The sequence below is a fragment of the Oncorhynchus keta genome, chromosome 2, assembly GCF_023373465.1.
Source record: "Oncorhynchus keta strain PuntledgeMale-10-30-2019 chromosome 2, Oket_V2, whole genome shotgun sequence".
NCBI lineage: Eukaryota > Metazoa > Chordata > Actinopteri > Salmoniformes > Salmonidae > Oncorhynchus > Oncorhynchus keta.
This window is the reverse complement of record NC_068422.1, coordinates 14539849-14556665: the sequence shown is the minus strand read 5'-3', so window position 1 is coordinate 14556665 and position 16817 is coordinate 14539849. Positions and strand designations below refer to the sequence as shown.

General features: G+C 42.0%; 1 protein-coding gene across 2 annotated transcripts; it reads left to right on the top strand.

Moving 5' to 3' along the window:
- Positions 1-213: 213 nt before the first annotated feature.
- On the top strand, positions 214-12908 carry LOC118372311 (thyrotroph embryonic factor-like). Of its 2 annotated transcripts, none has more exons than XM_035758152.2 (5): positions 214-706; positions 8736-9104; positions 9671-9891; positions 10251-10462; positions 10702-12908. In XM_035758152.2, the coding sequence occupies exons 1-5, from the start codon at positions 628-630 to the stop codon at positions 10721-10723; spliced, it is 903 nt and encodes a 300-aa protein (XP_035614045.1). In that variant the 5' UTR covers positions 214-627; the 3' UTR covers positions 10724-12908. The 2 variants fall into 2 exon arrangements, with proteins under 2 accessions (XP_035614045.1, XP_035614043.1); XM_035758150.2 differs by lacking the exon at positions 214-706 and adding an exon at positions 7667-7994.
- The last annotated feature ends 3909 nt before the right edge of the window (positions 12909-16817 follow it).

Below are 16817 nucleotides of genomic sequence, written 5' to 3'. Positions count from 1 at the left end.
ATGATAAAAAAAACGCTATAGAAATATGATTATATCAATTTACAGAGATAATGATAAAAGGAGCGACTTCGATGCTAGTATGGCTACAATCAAGCTGACAGGAAGCTATGTATCGAGCGACGCTGGGCCAATACCCGGACGACGCTGGGTCAATTGTGCGCCACACTATGGGACTCCCAACTACGGCCAGTTGTAATACAGCCTGGATTCTAACCAAGGCGTCTGTAGTGACATCTCAAGTACTGAGATACAGTGCCTTAGACCGCTACGCCACTCGGGAGCCCCATATATCTGTGCTTATTTTCTTTGGGTAATATGAAAAACGCTTCAAATTGGCTTTCCATTTTATCAGACAAAAGCAGACACCTATCACGAATCTTTCCGTCGTTGGTATTATAATTGTGTGTGAATACCTGGCAGTAATTGGGGGCGGGACATACAAACCAGTCGTGAAAAAAAGTTTCCGTTTTCTCAGTTCATCAACATTTCGTTCTATATGTGATTTTTTTTGTCTTCTGATGAACTTGGAAGCGTTGACAAACCTTGTCACCTTCATATATCTGCTCCAGCTTTTAATTGATAGTCAGACCAGGTCATCTTTACCAGCGTTTAGAAAAGTCGAGAAATATGTCTTATTTTGAGATTCCGGAGATGTTCAAAGCTCTGCTTGAGGATCCCTTCACTAGTCCTACTCTTGATTACAAAGGTAAGAAGAAGCGAAATAATCATATTTTTTTGTGTGCAAATTGTCAATAAATTGCATTGTGACTGAATGATCAGGAATAATGTTTTCCCAGCGCTGTAGTAAATGAATCCACGTGAGACAATGTTGTAAATCAAAACACATTTGATACAGTACGTTTGTTTTCAATAAATGTATCTTAACAGTCTCTTCGACTATAAATACAATATTTTGGAGTGATTTCTCACTGCGAATCCTATATATTGCGTCACATCAATAAAATCCGGGTGCCATTTTGACAGTGGTTACTCGAACGACCTCAGATTAGCCTAATGTGTAAGTAAGGGCGTTGGGCCAGTAACCGAACGGTGGCTGGTTCGAGGTAGGCTATAGGTTTAGAGTGTTGGGCCAGTAAAATACAGATTGCTGATTCAAATCCCCGAGCCGGCAAGGTGGAACAATCTACCCTGCTCTTGACCAAGGCAGTTAACCAAACCACTGCTCCCCTGGTGTGAATGTCGATTAAGGCAGCACCTGCACCTCTTTGATTCAGAGGGGTTGGGTTAAATGCGTAAATTGTGCAATTGACTATAGCCTTGTTCACACAGCAGGCCTTAACGCTCAAATCAGTTTTGGACTACTGACTGTTCAAACACCAAATCGTATGTGTGTGTTTTCAAATAGCAGTCGTTTGCTGACATAGTTACATTAGTGGTCATAGTAACGATGTGTGTGTAGGCTAATTGGTGGTGCTCGTGCTTTCTATCACTGATAAGTTATATAGAAAGCTAAGGTGACAACAATATCTACCATGGACGTTTCCCAGTTGCTTTGAATGTTCAAAAGCATAATTTATTAATTTAAAGCCTCAAATTATAAGATTATCCAACTTTCAAAATGATTCATTTTTGGCTAGCCACGGTTGTCAGCTAAATAGCTAACTGTGCGCAGCGCCTCCAAAAAGGAATCTATCCGCACTTAATTCATTGCACACAGCTCAACTGCCAGGCAGTGCGAGATGGGATATGTATTTTCCAAAACATGCATCCTGTTTGCAAACAAGGCACTAAAGTAATACTGCAAAAGAAATGTGGCAAGGCAATTAACTTTTTGTCAATTCAAAACATTACTGAGTACCACTCCATATTTTCAAGCATAATGGTGGCTGCGTCAATGTATGTGTATCCTTGTAGTCGTTAAGGACTGGGGAGTTTTTTTAGGATAAAAAATACACGGGACGGAGCTAAATACAGGCAAAATCCTGGAGGAAAACCTGGTTCAATCTGTTTTTCACCAGACACTTTGAGATTAATTCCCCTTTCAGCTGGACAATGATCGAAAACAGGAGGCCAAATCTACATTGGAGTTGTTTACCAAGAAAACAGGTTATGTTCCTGAGTGGCCGATTTACAGTTTTGAATTAAATCTGTTTGAAAATCTATGGCAAGACCTGAAAATGGTTGTCTAGCGATAAATGTTTTTATGTTGTTGTAAATATTTGTATGAACATAACAAGATTCAACAACTGAGACATAAACTGAACAAGTTCCAAAGACATGTGACTAATAGAAATGGAATAATGTGTCCCTGAACAAAGGGGGGGGTCAAAATCGAAAGTAACAGTCAGTACCTGGTGTGGCCACCATCTGCATTAAGTACTGCCTTGCATCTCCTCATGGACTGCCCCAGATTTGCCAGTTCTTGCTGTGAGATTTTACCCACTCTTCCACCAAGGCACCTGCAAGTTCACAAACATTTCTGGGGGGGAATGGCCCTAGCCCTCACCCCCCAATCCAACAGGTCCCAGACGTGCTCAATGGGATTGAGATCCGGGCTCTTCGCTGGCCATAGCAGAACACTGACATTCATGTCTTGCAGGAAGTCACGCACAGAACGAGCAGTATGGCTGGTGGCATTGTCATGCTGGAGGGTCATGTCAGGATGAGCCTGCAGGAAGGGTACCACATGAGGGAGGAGGATGTCTTCCCTGGAACACACAGCGTTAAGGTTGCCAGCAATGACAACGAGCTCAGTCCGATGATGCTGTGACACTCCGCCCCAGACCATGACGGACCCTCCACCTCCGAATTGATCCCGCTCCAGAGTACAGGCCTCGGTGTAACACTCATCCTTTGACGATAAACGCGAATCCGACCATCACCACTGGTGAGACAAAACTGCGACTTGTCAGTGAAGAGCACTTTTTGCCAGGCCTGTCTGGTCCAGCGGCAGTGGGTTTGTGCCCATAGGCGACGTTGTTGCCGGTGATGTCTGGTGAGGACCTGCCTTACAACAGGCTTACAAGCCCTCAGTCCAGCCTGTCTCAGCCTATTGTGGATAGTCTGAGCACTGATGGAGGGATTGTGCGTTCCTGGTGTAACTCTGGCAGTTGTTGTTGCCATCCTGTACCGGTCTCGCAGGTGTGATGTTCGGATGTACCAATCCTGTGCAGTTGCTGTTACACATGGTCTGCCACTGCGAGGACGATCAGCTGTCTGTCCTGTCTCCTTGTAGCGCTCTCTTAGGCGTCTCACAGTACGGACATGGCAATTTATTGGCCCCATCTGCAGTCCTCATGTCTCATTGCAGCATGCTTAAGGCACGTTCACACAGATGAACAGGGACCCTGGGCATCTTTCTTTTGGTGTTTTTCAGAGTCACAGGTGCATGTTCATTAATTGTTTATGGTTCATTGAACAAGCACGAGAAACAGTGTTTTAAACCCTTTACAATGAAGATCTGTGAAGTTTTTAGGATTTTTACAAATTATCTTTGAAAGACAGGGTCCTGAAAAAGGGACGTGAGTTTACAAATGTAAATAATCTGGGTGGCCATTTGATTAGTTTAGTTGTTCAGCAGTCTTATGGCTTGGGGGTAGAAGCTGTTAAGGAGCCTTTTGGTCCTAGACTTGGCGCTCCGGTAGCCTTTTGGTCCTAGGCTTGCCGTGCGGTAGCAGAGAAAACAGTCTATGACTTTGGTGACACCGCCTATTATTTAGGTCCTGGGTGGCAGGAAGCCTGGCCCCAGTGATGTACTGGGCCGTACGCACCACCCTCTGTAGCACCCTAGTCAGATGCCGAGCAGTTGCAATACCAGGTGGTGATGCAACCGGTCAGGATGCTCTCAATGGTGCATCTGTATAACTTTTTGAGGATCTGAGGACCATTGCCAAATCTTTTCAGTCTCCTGAGGGGGAAAAGGTTTTGTTGTGCCTTCTTGTCTTGGTGTGTTTGGACCATGATAGTTTGTTGATGATATGGACACCAAGGAACTTGAAACTCTCGACCCACTCCACTACAGTCCTGTTGATGTTAATGAGGGCCTGTTTGGCCCCCCTTTTCCTGTAGTCCACAATTAGCTCCTTTGTCTTGCTCACATTGAGGGAGAGGTTGTTGTGCTGGCACCACACTGCCAGTTCTCTGACCTCCTCACTATAGGCTGTCTCATCATTGTCGGTGATCAGGCCTACCACTGTTGTGTCGTCAGCAAACTTAATGGTGGTGTTCGAGTTGTGTTTGGCCACGCAGTCGTGGGTGAACGGGGAGTACAGGAGGGGACTAAGCACACACCCCTGAGGGGCCCCAGTGATAAGGATCAGTGTGGCAGACGCATTGTTGCCTACCCTTACTACCTGGCGGCGGCCCATCAGGAAGTCCAGGATCCAGTTGCAGAGGGAGGTGTTTCGTCCAAGGGTCCTTAGCTTAGTGATGAACTTCATGGGTACTATGGTGTTGAACGCAGAGCTGTAGTCAATGAACAGCATTCTCACATAGGTTTTCCTTTTGTCCAGGTGGGAAAGGGCTGTTTGGAGTGCAATGGAGATTGCATCATCTGTGGAGCTGTTGGGGCGGAATGCGAATTGGAGTGGGTCTGGGGTTTCTGGGAGGATGTTTTTGATGTGAGCCATGATCAGCCTTTCAAAGCATTTCATGGCTTTCCTACGTGAGTGCTCCGAGGGCGGTAATCATTTAGGCAGGTTAACTTCGCTTCCTTAGGCACAGGGACTATGGTGGTCTGCTTGAAACATGTAGGTTTTACAGACTCAGTCAGAGAGAGGTTGAAAATATCAGTGAAGACACTTGCCAGTTGGTCTGTGCATGCTTTGAGTACACGTCCAGGTAATCCATCTGGTATACTCCTCAGTGCCTTTGGATGAATCAATGCTGTAGTAGGAATCCTGGAACATATTCCAGTCTGTGCTAGCAAAACATTCCTATAGCCTAACATCTGCGTCATCTGACCACTTCCATATTGAGCAATTCACTGGTACTTCCTGCTTTAGGTTTAGCTTTTAAGCAGGAATCAGGAGGATAGAATTATGGTCAGATTTGCCAAATGGAGGGCGGGGGAGAGCTTTGTATGCATCTCTGTGTGTGGAGTAAAGGTGGTCTAGAGTTTTTTTCCCCTCTGGTTGCACATATGACATGCTGGTAAAAATGTGGTAAAACTGATTTAAGTTTCCCTGCATTAAAGTCCCCGGCTACTAGGAGCGCTGCTTCTGGATGAGCATTTTCTGGTTTGCTTATGGCCTTATAGAGTTTGTTGAGTGGGGTCTTAGTGGAGGTAAATAGACGGCTACAAAAAATATAGATGAGAACTCTCTAGGTAGATAGTGTGGTCTACAGCTTATCATAAGGTACTCCTACCTCAGGCAAGCAATACCTCGAGACTTCTTGAATATTAGACATTGCGCACCAGCTGTTATTTACAAAAAGACACACACCCCCACCCCTCGTCTTACCAGACGTAGCTTCTCTGTTCTGCCGGTGCAAGGAAAATCCCGCCAGCTCTATATTAGCCGTGTCGTCATTCAGCCATGACTCGGTGAAACATAAGATATTACAGTTCTTAATGCTCCGTTGGTAGGATAATCATTAATCGTAGGTCATCAATTTTATTTTCCATGTTAGCAATTAGGGAGGATGGCAGTGGGAGTTTACTCGCTTGCCTATGGATTCTCAGAAGGCAGCCTGATCTGCGTCCTCTTTTCCTCCGTCTTTTCATCATGCAAATGATGCGGATTTGAGCCTGTTCCCGGGAGAGCAGTATATCCTTCCAGTTCGTGGTGAGTAATCACTGATGTCCAGAAGTTATTTTCGGTCATAAGAGATGGTAGCAGCAACATTATGTACAAAATAAGTTACGAGCAACGCAAAAAAACCTGACAAAATAGCACAATTCGTTAGGAGCATGTAAAACGTCAGCCGTCCTCTCCTGCGTCATTTTATACTGTATATTAGGACTATTAACAGCTTTTCAATAATATGTGAAGCATCTATGAATGCCTTGTAAAGGATTCATGAAGGTGTCATAAAGACATAGCAGTGGACAGCATCTCTGTTTTCTCTTCTTGTGCTGTGGTGTGGATGCTGGACTAGTTCTGTGTCAGAGGAGGCTGGTGGGAAGAGCTATGCTATACTGACAGTACAGCTAACTCTACTCTTAAAAACAACTACAATACATGAATGCTGTCCTTGCCTTTGCTTGATCAGTTTGAAAACAAATGTTTGACAACTCGCAATTTAGAATAATGTTTTTAGTAAGGGCTTGTGCATTTGGATTTCATGGTGTATGTCAGTGGATACTGCTGAGGGGAGGAAGGCTCATAATGAATGTTTTATTTAACCTGTATTTAGCGAGGCAAGTCAGTTGCAGAACAATTAAAAAATAAAGAAAATTAAAATATTGGATAAAACACACATCTGGACAAGACACCAAGGCTACATAAATAGTGACCTAAGACAACAACATAGCAACACATAGCAACACATGGCAATGCAGCATGGTAGCAACACAACATGGCAACAGCATGGTAGCATCACATGGCAGCAGAACAACATGGAAAAAATATTATTGGGCATAATAATGGCTGTAATTGAGTATAATGGAATAAATGGAATGGTTTCAAACACATTAAAACCATGTGTTTGATGCCATTCCATTTGCTCCATTCTGGCCATTATTATGAGTCATCCTCCCCACAGCAGCCTCCACTGGTGTATATGCATATACATTTTTTAATTTAACCTTTATTTAACTAGGCAAGTCAGTTAAGATCAAATTCTTATTTACTATGATGGGCCAACATCAGCCAAACCCGGACGACGCTTGAATATATGTAGGCTGTTTAGTGTCTAAATAAGTGTCGTGTGTGTATAGTAAAGTATCATGCTTAATGTGAGTGACTGCCACAATATCGTACGGAGATATGTCCATAAATACAGTGACTGAAAAAAATGTGTCAAGGTAAAATGCCAGTAAAATAGCGACAGCTGTCTCAAATCGCATAGCTCCGCACCTCCCCCTGGCAATGCAGCAGAGCAGACCGGTCCTTCACTTGTACTCAATTTGAATAGTAGGCGATCACTGCGCAGTCTTCATTGGTTCTCTGTGTTTCATTTTAGCATACGATGATGGCACGTGTTGCCATGTGAGAACGAAGCGAATGAACCAGGGCTCGGTTTCCTTTTATTTTAGGCTTTAAATTATTTTGGGAAACCGGGCAATTTGTGACACACAATTGCTATGTTATATGGCATAGGCTAGACAATAAAACAAATGTTATTTTCTCACAAAGGAGTCATACCGCATATAGATTATTGTTTGATGCCCAGAATAGCTGGTCAAATAAATAGGCCTAAAAACACATTTGTTCCTAGAGAAATTGAATTGAAATTGGGGCAATTGTCAAAGTACATTTTGACACTGCATGCGTCAGGTACTGTCACTACACACCAACTGTACCAACATTTGCTTTCCTAAGTATAAAGTATGGATATATATATCATTGAGGTTGTTCCACCCTCCCAACACGTTTTCCTCTAATTTATGCAGAGTTACAACAGATATATAATTCGGTCAACCAATGGTATATCACACCTTGCCTACGTTGCTCCGAGAATGTTAATATTCATAATGGTAGAGAAGAAAAACACCAATCAGAACAGGGCTATTGTATATTTTCTACTCTAGAGGTGTGGTTTCTGTTGTCTTATTTGTAGAGTCAGTTCATACTCTGAAGAGGTAGTCTAATGTCGTATCGTTCGCTGTTACATTGTAACATTTAGCCAAATTGCAGTTTCACTAACGGATACTTTTGTTTTACGGAGAGGATATTCTGTTACATTCGCCTATGCTTCATTGTTGAAGGAGCCTATCTTAAAATTTGTTTTTGCGTAATTGCCGTAAAAAATGTCAGGAGAGCCGATCACCACCACACTGGAAACCTTCATGGGGTCACCGGGTGCTTTTCCCGTGGTATTGAAGAAAATAATGGAAATGCCCCCACCGAATTTATTCGAGGGCGACGATGGTAAGTCTACTCTAGATGCTTCTCTGTGTGGGGTTTGAACGCATCGTTTGTTCTAGGAAAATAACTGACAAGAGGCCGAATTGTGCCGGAGAAAGCCGAATGCGAATACAACGTATGCAATGCAGGAAATTGGTACACAGAATCACACCCTTTCTGTCTGTTGTTTTTATAGTGTTATTATCTATAAGAATGAAGTTATCCCTTCATCTGAATTTAAACTAAAATTGGGTAGCTACACTTAAATTCTGGGGTTCGCAGACAGCACACCATTTTTAATGTCAAGTACAGTGAAATGCCTTTCTTGCAAGCGCCAACAACAATGGAGTAAGCAATATCAATGTAGCACTAAAAATAGCATAAGGCTAGATGACAGTAAACTCCTCTCTAAACCTCATCACAACTCCGTAACTTTACTGGAACCACTATTAGTAGGTCACATTTTTATGTCTCCGAGTGTCAAGGTCCACTTTTCTACCAAAATCTGATGTAGTATTTCATCATATCTCCTCCATTGTTTGAAACATGAAGCCTGCATGATCAAACTTGTGGGCTAGATTGTCACATGGACCACTTTATTTATTTACGCATGTGTGTGTGTCCTGAGTGTTTTATCCACAGCCATTTACAATCTACTGAATGACCATAAACCCTTTTCCAATGATTGTCTTCTCCTCCATTTGTTTTATCCACCCTGCCATAACTCATAAAATTAACCATTGCTTTTCTGTTTTACTGCCACAGACAATGACAAGGAGAAGCTGCTTATGGGGGACAATGTGGACCTTGAAGGAGGGAGTGGGATGGGTCCGTCGGCCGCCCTGACCCCTGCCATCTGGGATAAGACCATCCCGTACAATGGGGAGACCTTCCACCTGGAGTACATGGACCTGGAGGAGTTCCTCATGGAGAACGGCATCTCCACCTCACCCCTGGATGATGCTCTCAACATGGAGAATGCAGGGAAGACAGAGATGCCCACCACCATGGCAGCCAAGCCCAAGAGAGCCCCAGCCGCCCCCATTTCCCTGCTGCCCATTCTGGAGCTGGATCAGTGTGAGGAAGAAGGGGTCACTATCACCTTCAACAGTATTGATATCGCAGATGAGACAGGTAGGCTGACATCTGTGAGACCTTTAGGGCCTTATGCATTTATATATTCGTCTGTTAGTGTTGTTACACTGGTAGTTACATGGTATAATGTGTAAGTAATACAAAAAGTGAGAAAAAATGCATTAAAGATCAAAGTAAACCAAGTAAGTTGTTCTCGGTTCTGCTATAGACAGTCAGATAATCTGAGCACCAATGACACACGACACATGTACAGGGAAACACTGTTGCTGCCGTAGATGGTAGAGAAAATAGATCGTAGCTATGCTGACCAACAGATGTGGGCTGGGCTCCGTGAAGGCTATCCTTATCAAATATAGAAGTCTTTAACTTGCCAATTTGAGTCACTGGATTTATTCTAATCTACTCCAGTTCAGGATATAAACAGGATATAGCCAAATATATGGTTCTAGAACAGGACTTGCATTACTTGCAGTCTCACATAAAAGAATGCCTCATTTACACCAGGAGCATTTATTTACCAACCCATAAAACTGATAGTAGCATTTTCACATGAACCCAAACGGTATACTTGAACCCTAATGCTTGTCACCTGTGTCTCCCCACAGAGGTGGTGACAGACAAGGACAGGCTGACCCCTGAACCCACCGACCCAGAGGAGATTGAGGTGGATGTGAACTTTGACCCAGATCCTACCGACCTGGTCCTGTCCAGTGTTCCTGGAGGAGCCCTGTTCAACCCACGCAAACACAAGTTCTCAGAGGAGGAACTCAAACCTCAACCGATGATCAAGAAGGCCAAGAAGGTGTATGTACCTGAGGATTCTAAGGTAAATCAGAGACATGGAGGCTGGAAATGTGGGTTTGGTATGTAGGTAGGTGTACACAGCTTTTTCTAATTCCAAGAAGAGGAATTGTTTATAAAAAATAAAAATAAAATCAATTTTGTATTACAGTACCATCGGTTAGTTCATAGAGCATTCAGCCATTTTGAAGGTCACTTTAAATTATTTATCACCAGTGAGGGAAAACAAGAGTTTGCCTTTTCAAGGACGCTTTCAATAACTTAGCAGCGACATTGAATTGAAAGCATGCTCGCAGCATCAAGATCGCTTTCAATAAAAACCCTGTTCTCTTTCTCCTGGTACTCTCTGCTCTTTCTCCCTCTACACCTCTATCTCCTCACCAGGATGAAAAGTACTGGCAGAGGAGGAAGAAGAACAATGTGGCAGCGAAGCGTTCGCGGGACGCGCGGCGACTCAAGGAGAACCAGATCACAGTGCGGGCAGCATTCCTGGAGCGCGAGAACACGGCGCTACGACAGGAAGTGGGCGAGCTACGGAAGGACTTTGCCCGCAGCAAGAATGTCGTGGCCCAATACGCGGCCAAATTCGGAGAGCTGTAAGGGACCAAACACAGACAACCGCTGGCCGGTGCACACAGATTGCATCAGCCAGTCACTTCATTTTGGTCAGGTCACTAAGTAGTATCATCCTTAGTTTATTGTGGTCAGGAATCAGTTGTGAATACCCACTGTTGAGCTTCATGTGATAATGAAACGTTAACATGAGGTGAAGAGGGGAGTGTTAACTCCTCTTCCTCTCCTGGTAAATAATCTACCTTTTCTCTTTTCTTTCAAGTGCACCGCTGGAAGACAAGTAGGCTACTAGTGATTTTATTTGTGGCGAAACGGTGAATAAATGAGTCGAATGGATTGATGGATCAGATGATGAAGAAGAACAGGAGGAGGAGGAATGTGGAAGACCACTGCTTATTTGTTTTTAAAACTTGTGTGAGTAGATTTTCATATTTAAGTGCTTATTTCAATGCACTACAATGAGTGTATTTTTGGTCATGTTTTGTACACCATTGGCCAGTAAAAAGATAATTGTGTTCATATTTTGAGGGATTGAAATTGGTGGGGTGAGGGTGGGTGATATTTTACTTAGTAAACTGAAAAGGATTTTTATCTTTTAGGGTTTTAGTCTAAACTAGCATGGCTTATACTTTTACTGTGAACTTTGGTCTCAATGGGACTTCCCCTGCAAAAGAAAAACAGCAAAATAAAATGCATAAATAACCTTCAAATACAATAACTCAAGTTAATCAGGGGACTATTACTGCTTGGTAGTAGTTTTAAAACCATATTAGGAAGACCTTCAATAAAAATCTCTTCCTGTACATGTTACATGTTAAAACTTGCTCCAAACTGTATATAATGATTTGTAATATTTCAAAGTCTCTCTGTCTTCAGTCTATTGTCCACTGCTCTTGGATCCTTGTCATTTCAAGGAAATTGATTCACTCTTCAGGTTCTGTGTTTTGTGGTTTTTATTAAGAAATGCTTTGAAAAGTGGTGTACAGTATAGAACCCACAAAAAATGTAAATAGTAGCAGAGCTATATTTTCCAGACTTTTTCCTTAGTTCTAAGTATAACTCGATACAAAAACATTATAAACCAGTTGACTTACAGTATCTATGACATAACTGTGCAATTTGAGTTTTCTGCAGTTAGAGCATGTGTTCAACCAAAAGTAAAACTCCAACCTTGCTCCTGTTTACTACTTTGGAATGCTTGGAAAGCAGTTTATCCAACTTCTCTGGGACCTTGATCTTCTACAGACATACAGATATGGACAGTTACCACACTCAATGTAAAAAGGTGAAACGTTATTGTGCTTGTGCTCCGTCTGCAATGAGTAGAATACATTTTAGTTACCTCATATGAAACCGGTAAACAGGCTACACCTGAAATTTGGTTAAGTTTGTGTATGTTGACGGTTTTTAAAATAGCTTTTGGTAAATGTTACTGTTTTTTAAATTCCTTTTGGTAAAGCCAGGTTTCTCAACTCATCCATGTGGGTTGAAACTGTGAGACCCAGTTCAAAAAGGACCTCCAAGTGTCTTCAGCCGACTCATTGCGATGCCCAGTGTCTGTTTACACGACCATATCAGACCCCAAAACTCAAGTCTCTTTTCAGGGTTTCTGTCTCCTGGGTTTTGCCCTTTGGCCTGTGTGTTTCCGTGTTACTAAGCCCACTTGTCACGTTCCTAATACCTGCTGATGTAATAAGAGGAAAATGGGTGAATACAGTGCTTCCAGCTCATGTTTCGGAAATTCTTTGAAGATTTACCTTTTGGAAAGTAGTCTGGATTTTATTTTTGTAAAGATATTTGATAGTTTGTTTTGTGTGTGTTAACAGATGAGAACCTAATTCAAATGGAAAGATTAATTTATTGGTTGTTTGCTAAATCTGGACAAGATAAGACAACCCTTTGTGTGTTAGAGGTCTTCCAGTCTTTAGACTTCTCTAGGGTCAGTATCCAACTAAAGTCATTATTACCCTGGCTTAAATAACCAGTATTTTCTGCTCTTCTATATGAATTATGTTGGCTGTTATAATCCACTATAACGATAGATCAGTGCTCAAAGCTGATATCTGCACAAAATGATGTGCAGCATCATTCGGGCTTTCATTAATAATGTAGGAAAGCGTTCCAAGATTTTGATTTGGAAAAGCTGGTAGACGATGTAAGTTTTATAAAACATAAGATAATATCTTGCTTTCCATAAACCAGTAAACAATGTCAGTAAAACACTGACTTGATTGGGTTACCGCTAAACATTAGCACACTTCCTGACATGTTCAATATTTTTTGGGAGAAAAGTATGCTACAACATTTTAAGAAAATGTGCACATATGTTATACAACTGGTGCAGGGATTTTTTTTTTAGAACTGTTGGAGAATGATCTAATCTTTTTTTTAACGTTGTATACAAATTGTGGCATTTTATGTGTGGATAACATATGCCCTGTATATGAATAAAGCATTGTTGAAAACTGAGCGCACAGTGAAGGTGTTGTTTTGTGGCTAAATTACATGTCTGTGTTTTAAGTGTAATATGACACCCTGTCTCGCTGCAGTACTATCTACTTTCATGAGGCACTGGGTAAAAGCTGACAGACATGAGTCTTTAGAAGAAACCAGCCAGACAAAGGAACACACCATGAATAGCCTTTCAGGACAGAGTTTATCCATTGGCTCTTTTTTGGCATTTTACTTGGCCTTAAAAGAAACTTCTGTCCATGCCAGGTGTTGTGTAATGCATTCAGTCACTGTTGTATAAGCCTCTGAAACGATGCCATCTGTTGGGGGAGATGGGGAGGAAGAAATGATGAGGAACTGGCCAAGACCAGCAAGTAATAGGGCTTGATTGAAATTGCAGCCGACTATCGACTGACAGATCTACAACGAACCTTGCATCATAAATAACTACTCATTACTTATTGTAAGTCAGTCAGTCACAATTGAAATATGACGTTTTACCTGGTTGAATCAATGTTATTTCCATGTCATTTCCACACAAAAAAAATCATTGTGACGTTGAATCAACATGGCAAACTGATTGGACATGCAAAAAGTCAACATTAGGGCATTTTACTTTTTTGTAACACATTCAGTCACTGTTGTATAAGTCTCTCTGAGACTGGGAGAAACCACGAAACACTGAATTTAACTCAACAAAAGGTTTAAATCTTAACTAGACATTGAACGGACATCTGCCCAGTGGGTAGTCCATGAGGTTATGCATGGGACCAACCATAGTGTTAGTTAGAGGACTCATCTTTATATTTGTCTCATTATGGTGTCTGACAGCATAGGCAGGACTATAGAGGAGTCATAAATAACTGCATATGTGGAATGTTTCTGAAAGTGGTGTTGCAAAATAATGGGGAGGAACAACATACGTGGGGGTATGGAAACATAATAGCTAATTGGACAGATTGGTTGATACTCGAGTCTGTTTTGTTACTTCCTCATAGCATTTTAGCTGAGCCTAACCCTAACTCTTCTCCTAACCTCCCACGTTAATAATCCTAAACAGTTTAGCTAAAATGCTACAAGAAAACAGCAAGCAGCCCCAAAGTCCCTCACACACTTCTACAGATGCACCATTGAGAGCATCCTGTCGGGCTGTATTGCACCATCCACAACTTCAGGGCTCTCCAGAGGGTGGTGTGGTCAGCCCAAAACACCATTGGGGGCACACTGCCTGCCCTCCAGGACATCAACAGCACCCGGTGTCAGAAGAAGGCCAAGAGGATCATCAAGAACCTCAGCCACCCGAGCCACGGTCTGTTAACCCCACTACCATCTAGAAGGCGGAGACAGTACAGGTGCATCAAAGCTGGGAACGAGAGACTGATACCCAGCTTCTATCCCTAGGCCATCAAACTGTTCAACAGCCACTGCTAGATGGCCTCCACCCAGTACTCTGCCCCTCATTCACCAGCTGGCTACCACTGGGTACTCTACCCTGCAGGTAGCATATACATTAGCATACAGTCCTTCTCTTGTTAATAGCCTTGTTGCTCTACTTGTACTCTCAGTTATAGTATTGTGTACATTGGACTGGATTATGACTCTGTTTCTCCTGTTACAGAACCACTACAATTCCACTACTATTCCACTATGTCTCCCACTTTGCATCCCATGTTCATCTTCTACTGTGAATGAATAAAGTTCCTGGGTGTATTAACTCTTGGACTGCTTTATGCCCCTCTAACCGGGGGCGGTGTCAGTTAGTCACAAACCAGTAAAATACTTAAAGCCGGGTCACTCTCTTTCACATTTTGGATTTATTGTGTGCTTGTGGACATTTACTGCATTGATTGATAGGAACTGGGAACATGAGCATTTCGCTGCACCCGCTAAACTGTGTACGCAACGGATACAATTTTAATTTATTATATTGCGTTGCAACCAATCTGCCCAATTTGCTGTTGTTTCCATATGTTGACCCTCCCACTTATTTCGCAATGCCCACTTTTAGACACATAGTGCTTTTATCTAGACCGCTGCGCCACTCAGGAGGCCACATGGTGCTTTTAAGTTAACTGTGAACTTGTAGAAAAAAGTTCAAATCATGACGTCAGTCATCTTAGGTCAGAATGTTAGAGCTCTAGAAATAGGCCCAAGTACCTGACTTTCCGAGTTCCGAGTTGAATGACCGTTCAAAACCTCTTATTTTTTCCTCCAGTCAGCTCGGTTTTTTTCTTGAGTTGTTTTGAACGCAGCAATACTACACGAATGCAGTTACCCATACTTGCCATTGAGACCATCTCCGTTTTGAAGAAGTCAATGTTCTTATTTTGTGTTGAAAAAAATCATAAAGGTTAAAATTGTGATTTACCGTGACCCGCAGTGCTGGAGTCCTGAATCACATCTTGTGCATTCATTTGTGGCCACTAGATGGCGGTGATATAGCTTAAAGCCATTTACAAACCATACAACTACATTTGAAGACATCCAAACTTCAGTGGTGTAAAGTACTACTTAAGTCGTTTTTGGGGGTATCTGTTCTTTACTTTACTACCTATATTTTTTGTCTACTTTTACTTCACTACATTCCTAAAGAAAATAATGTACTTTTTACCCCATTCATTTTCCCTAACACCCAAAAGTACTCGTTACATTTTGAATGCTTAGCAGGACAGGAACACTGAAATTCATGCACTTCTCAAGAGAACACCCCTACTGCCTCTGATCTGACGGACTCACTAAATACAAATGATTCGTTTGTAAATGTGTTGTGTTGGATCGTGTTGCTGGGTCTCCGTAACAAAACAAAAAACACAGAAAATGGTGCTGTTTTGCTAAATAAGGAATTTGAAATGATTTATACTTTTGATACTTAAGTATATTTGAGCAATTACATTTACTTTTGATACTTAAGTATATTTAAAACCAAATACTTTTAGACTTTTACTCTAGTATTTACTGGGTGACTTTCACTTGAGTAATTTTTAAAGGTATCTTTACTTTTACTCAAGTATAACAACTGGGTACTTTTTCCCACTACTACCTAACTTCCCCTCACAGTCCCGTTAGTTTGGCTACTGTCTACCTTAGTTATCCCTCAACCATCATAGACCTGCCATTCCCAACCAATCAGAGCGCTTGGAAATGCACAACTGGACACTGCACCCACCCACTCAGGTCAGTGTTATCCGAAGGGAGAAGACACATGTTCCTTAGGACTGTTTATTGTCGACAGTAACACAAATGTCTGAATGTTGTGTGTGCATCAAAATAGCCATAACAATAAGATTCCAAGTCATTCGGATTCCCAAAACCATATAAACATCTTCAAAGGAAACAGCTGGGTCTGTGTGTGGTGGTGACTATGAGTAGTGATGGGCCTTAACATCATGTTCTAACTGGACAGCACTATTGAGGACAGAACCAACCCATACGTTTCGTATATAGCGGATGGGGGCATTTACAGCCGTATGCTCAAACAGGTGAAGGCATACCAGCCAATCGTTTTTGCGTGGTCCTTCTAACCGTATTTAGTGACCAACAGTTGTTTTTTTTACATGGTCCGTCATTTCTCCGGATTTAGCGATCAATAGTTTTTACAATACGTCTATTTTCCATAAAATATGTTCGAATTTACAAAGTAGTTTCCATTGTGAAGGCAGATAAAGCATTTTTACAAAAAGCAATCACTTTGGCATGTAAACACTAAACGGCTCATCTAACTCCACCATTAAACCGATAAACAGTAGAATACAGCATTGTGGAAGCACATGCTTTTAACAAATTAACATGCAGAGGTTTATTAGATTTGCAAGTGATGTAACCATCCCTGAAAATCTCCCTTAAACAACGAGAGGCACCCCAGTTCATTGTTTGGGGAATAGAGATTTGTGGGAAACTATTGCCAATCTTTCCTGATGGTAATTCTTC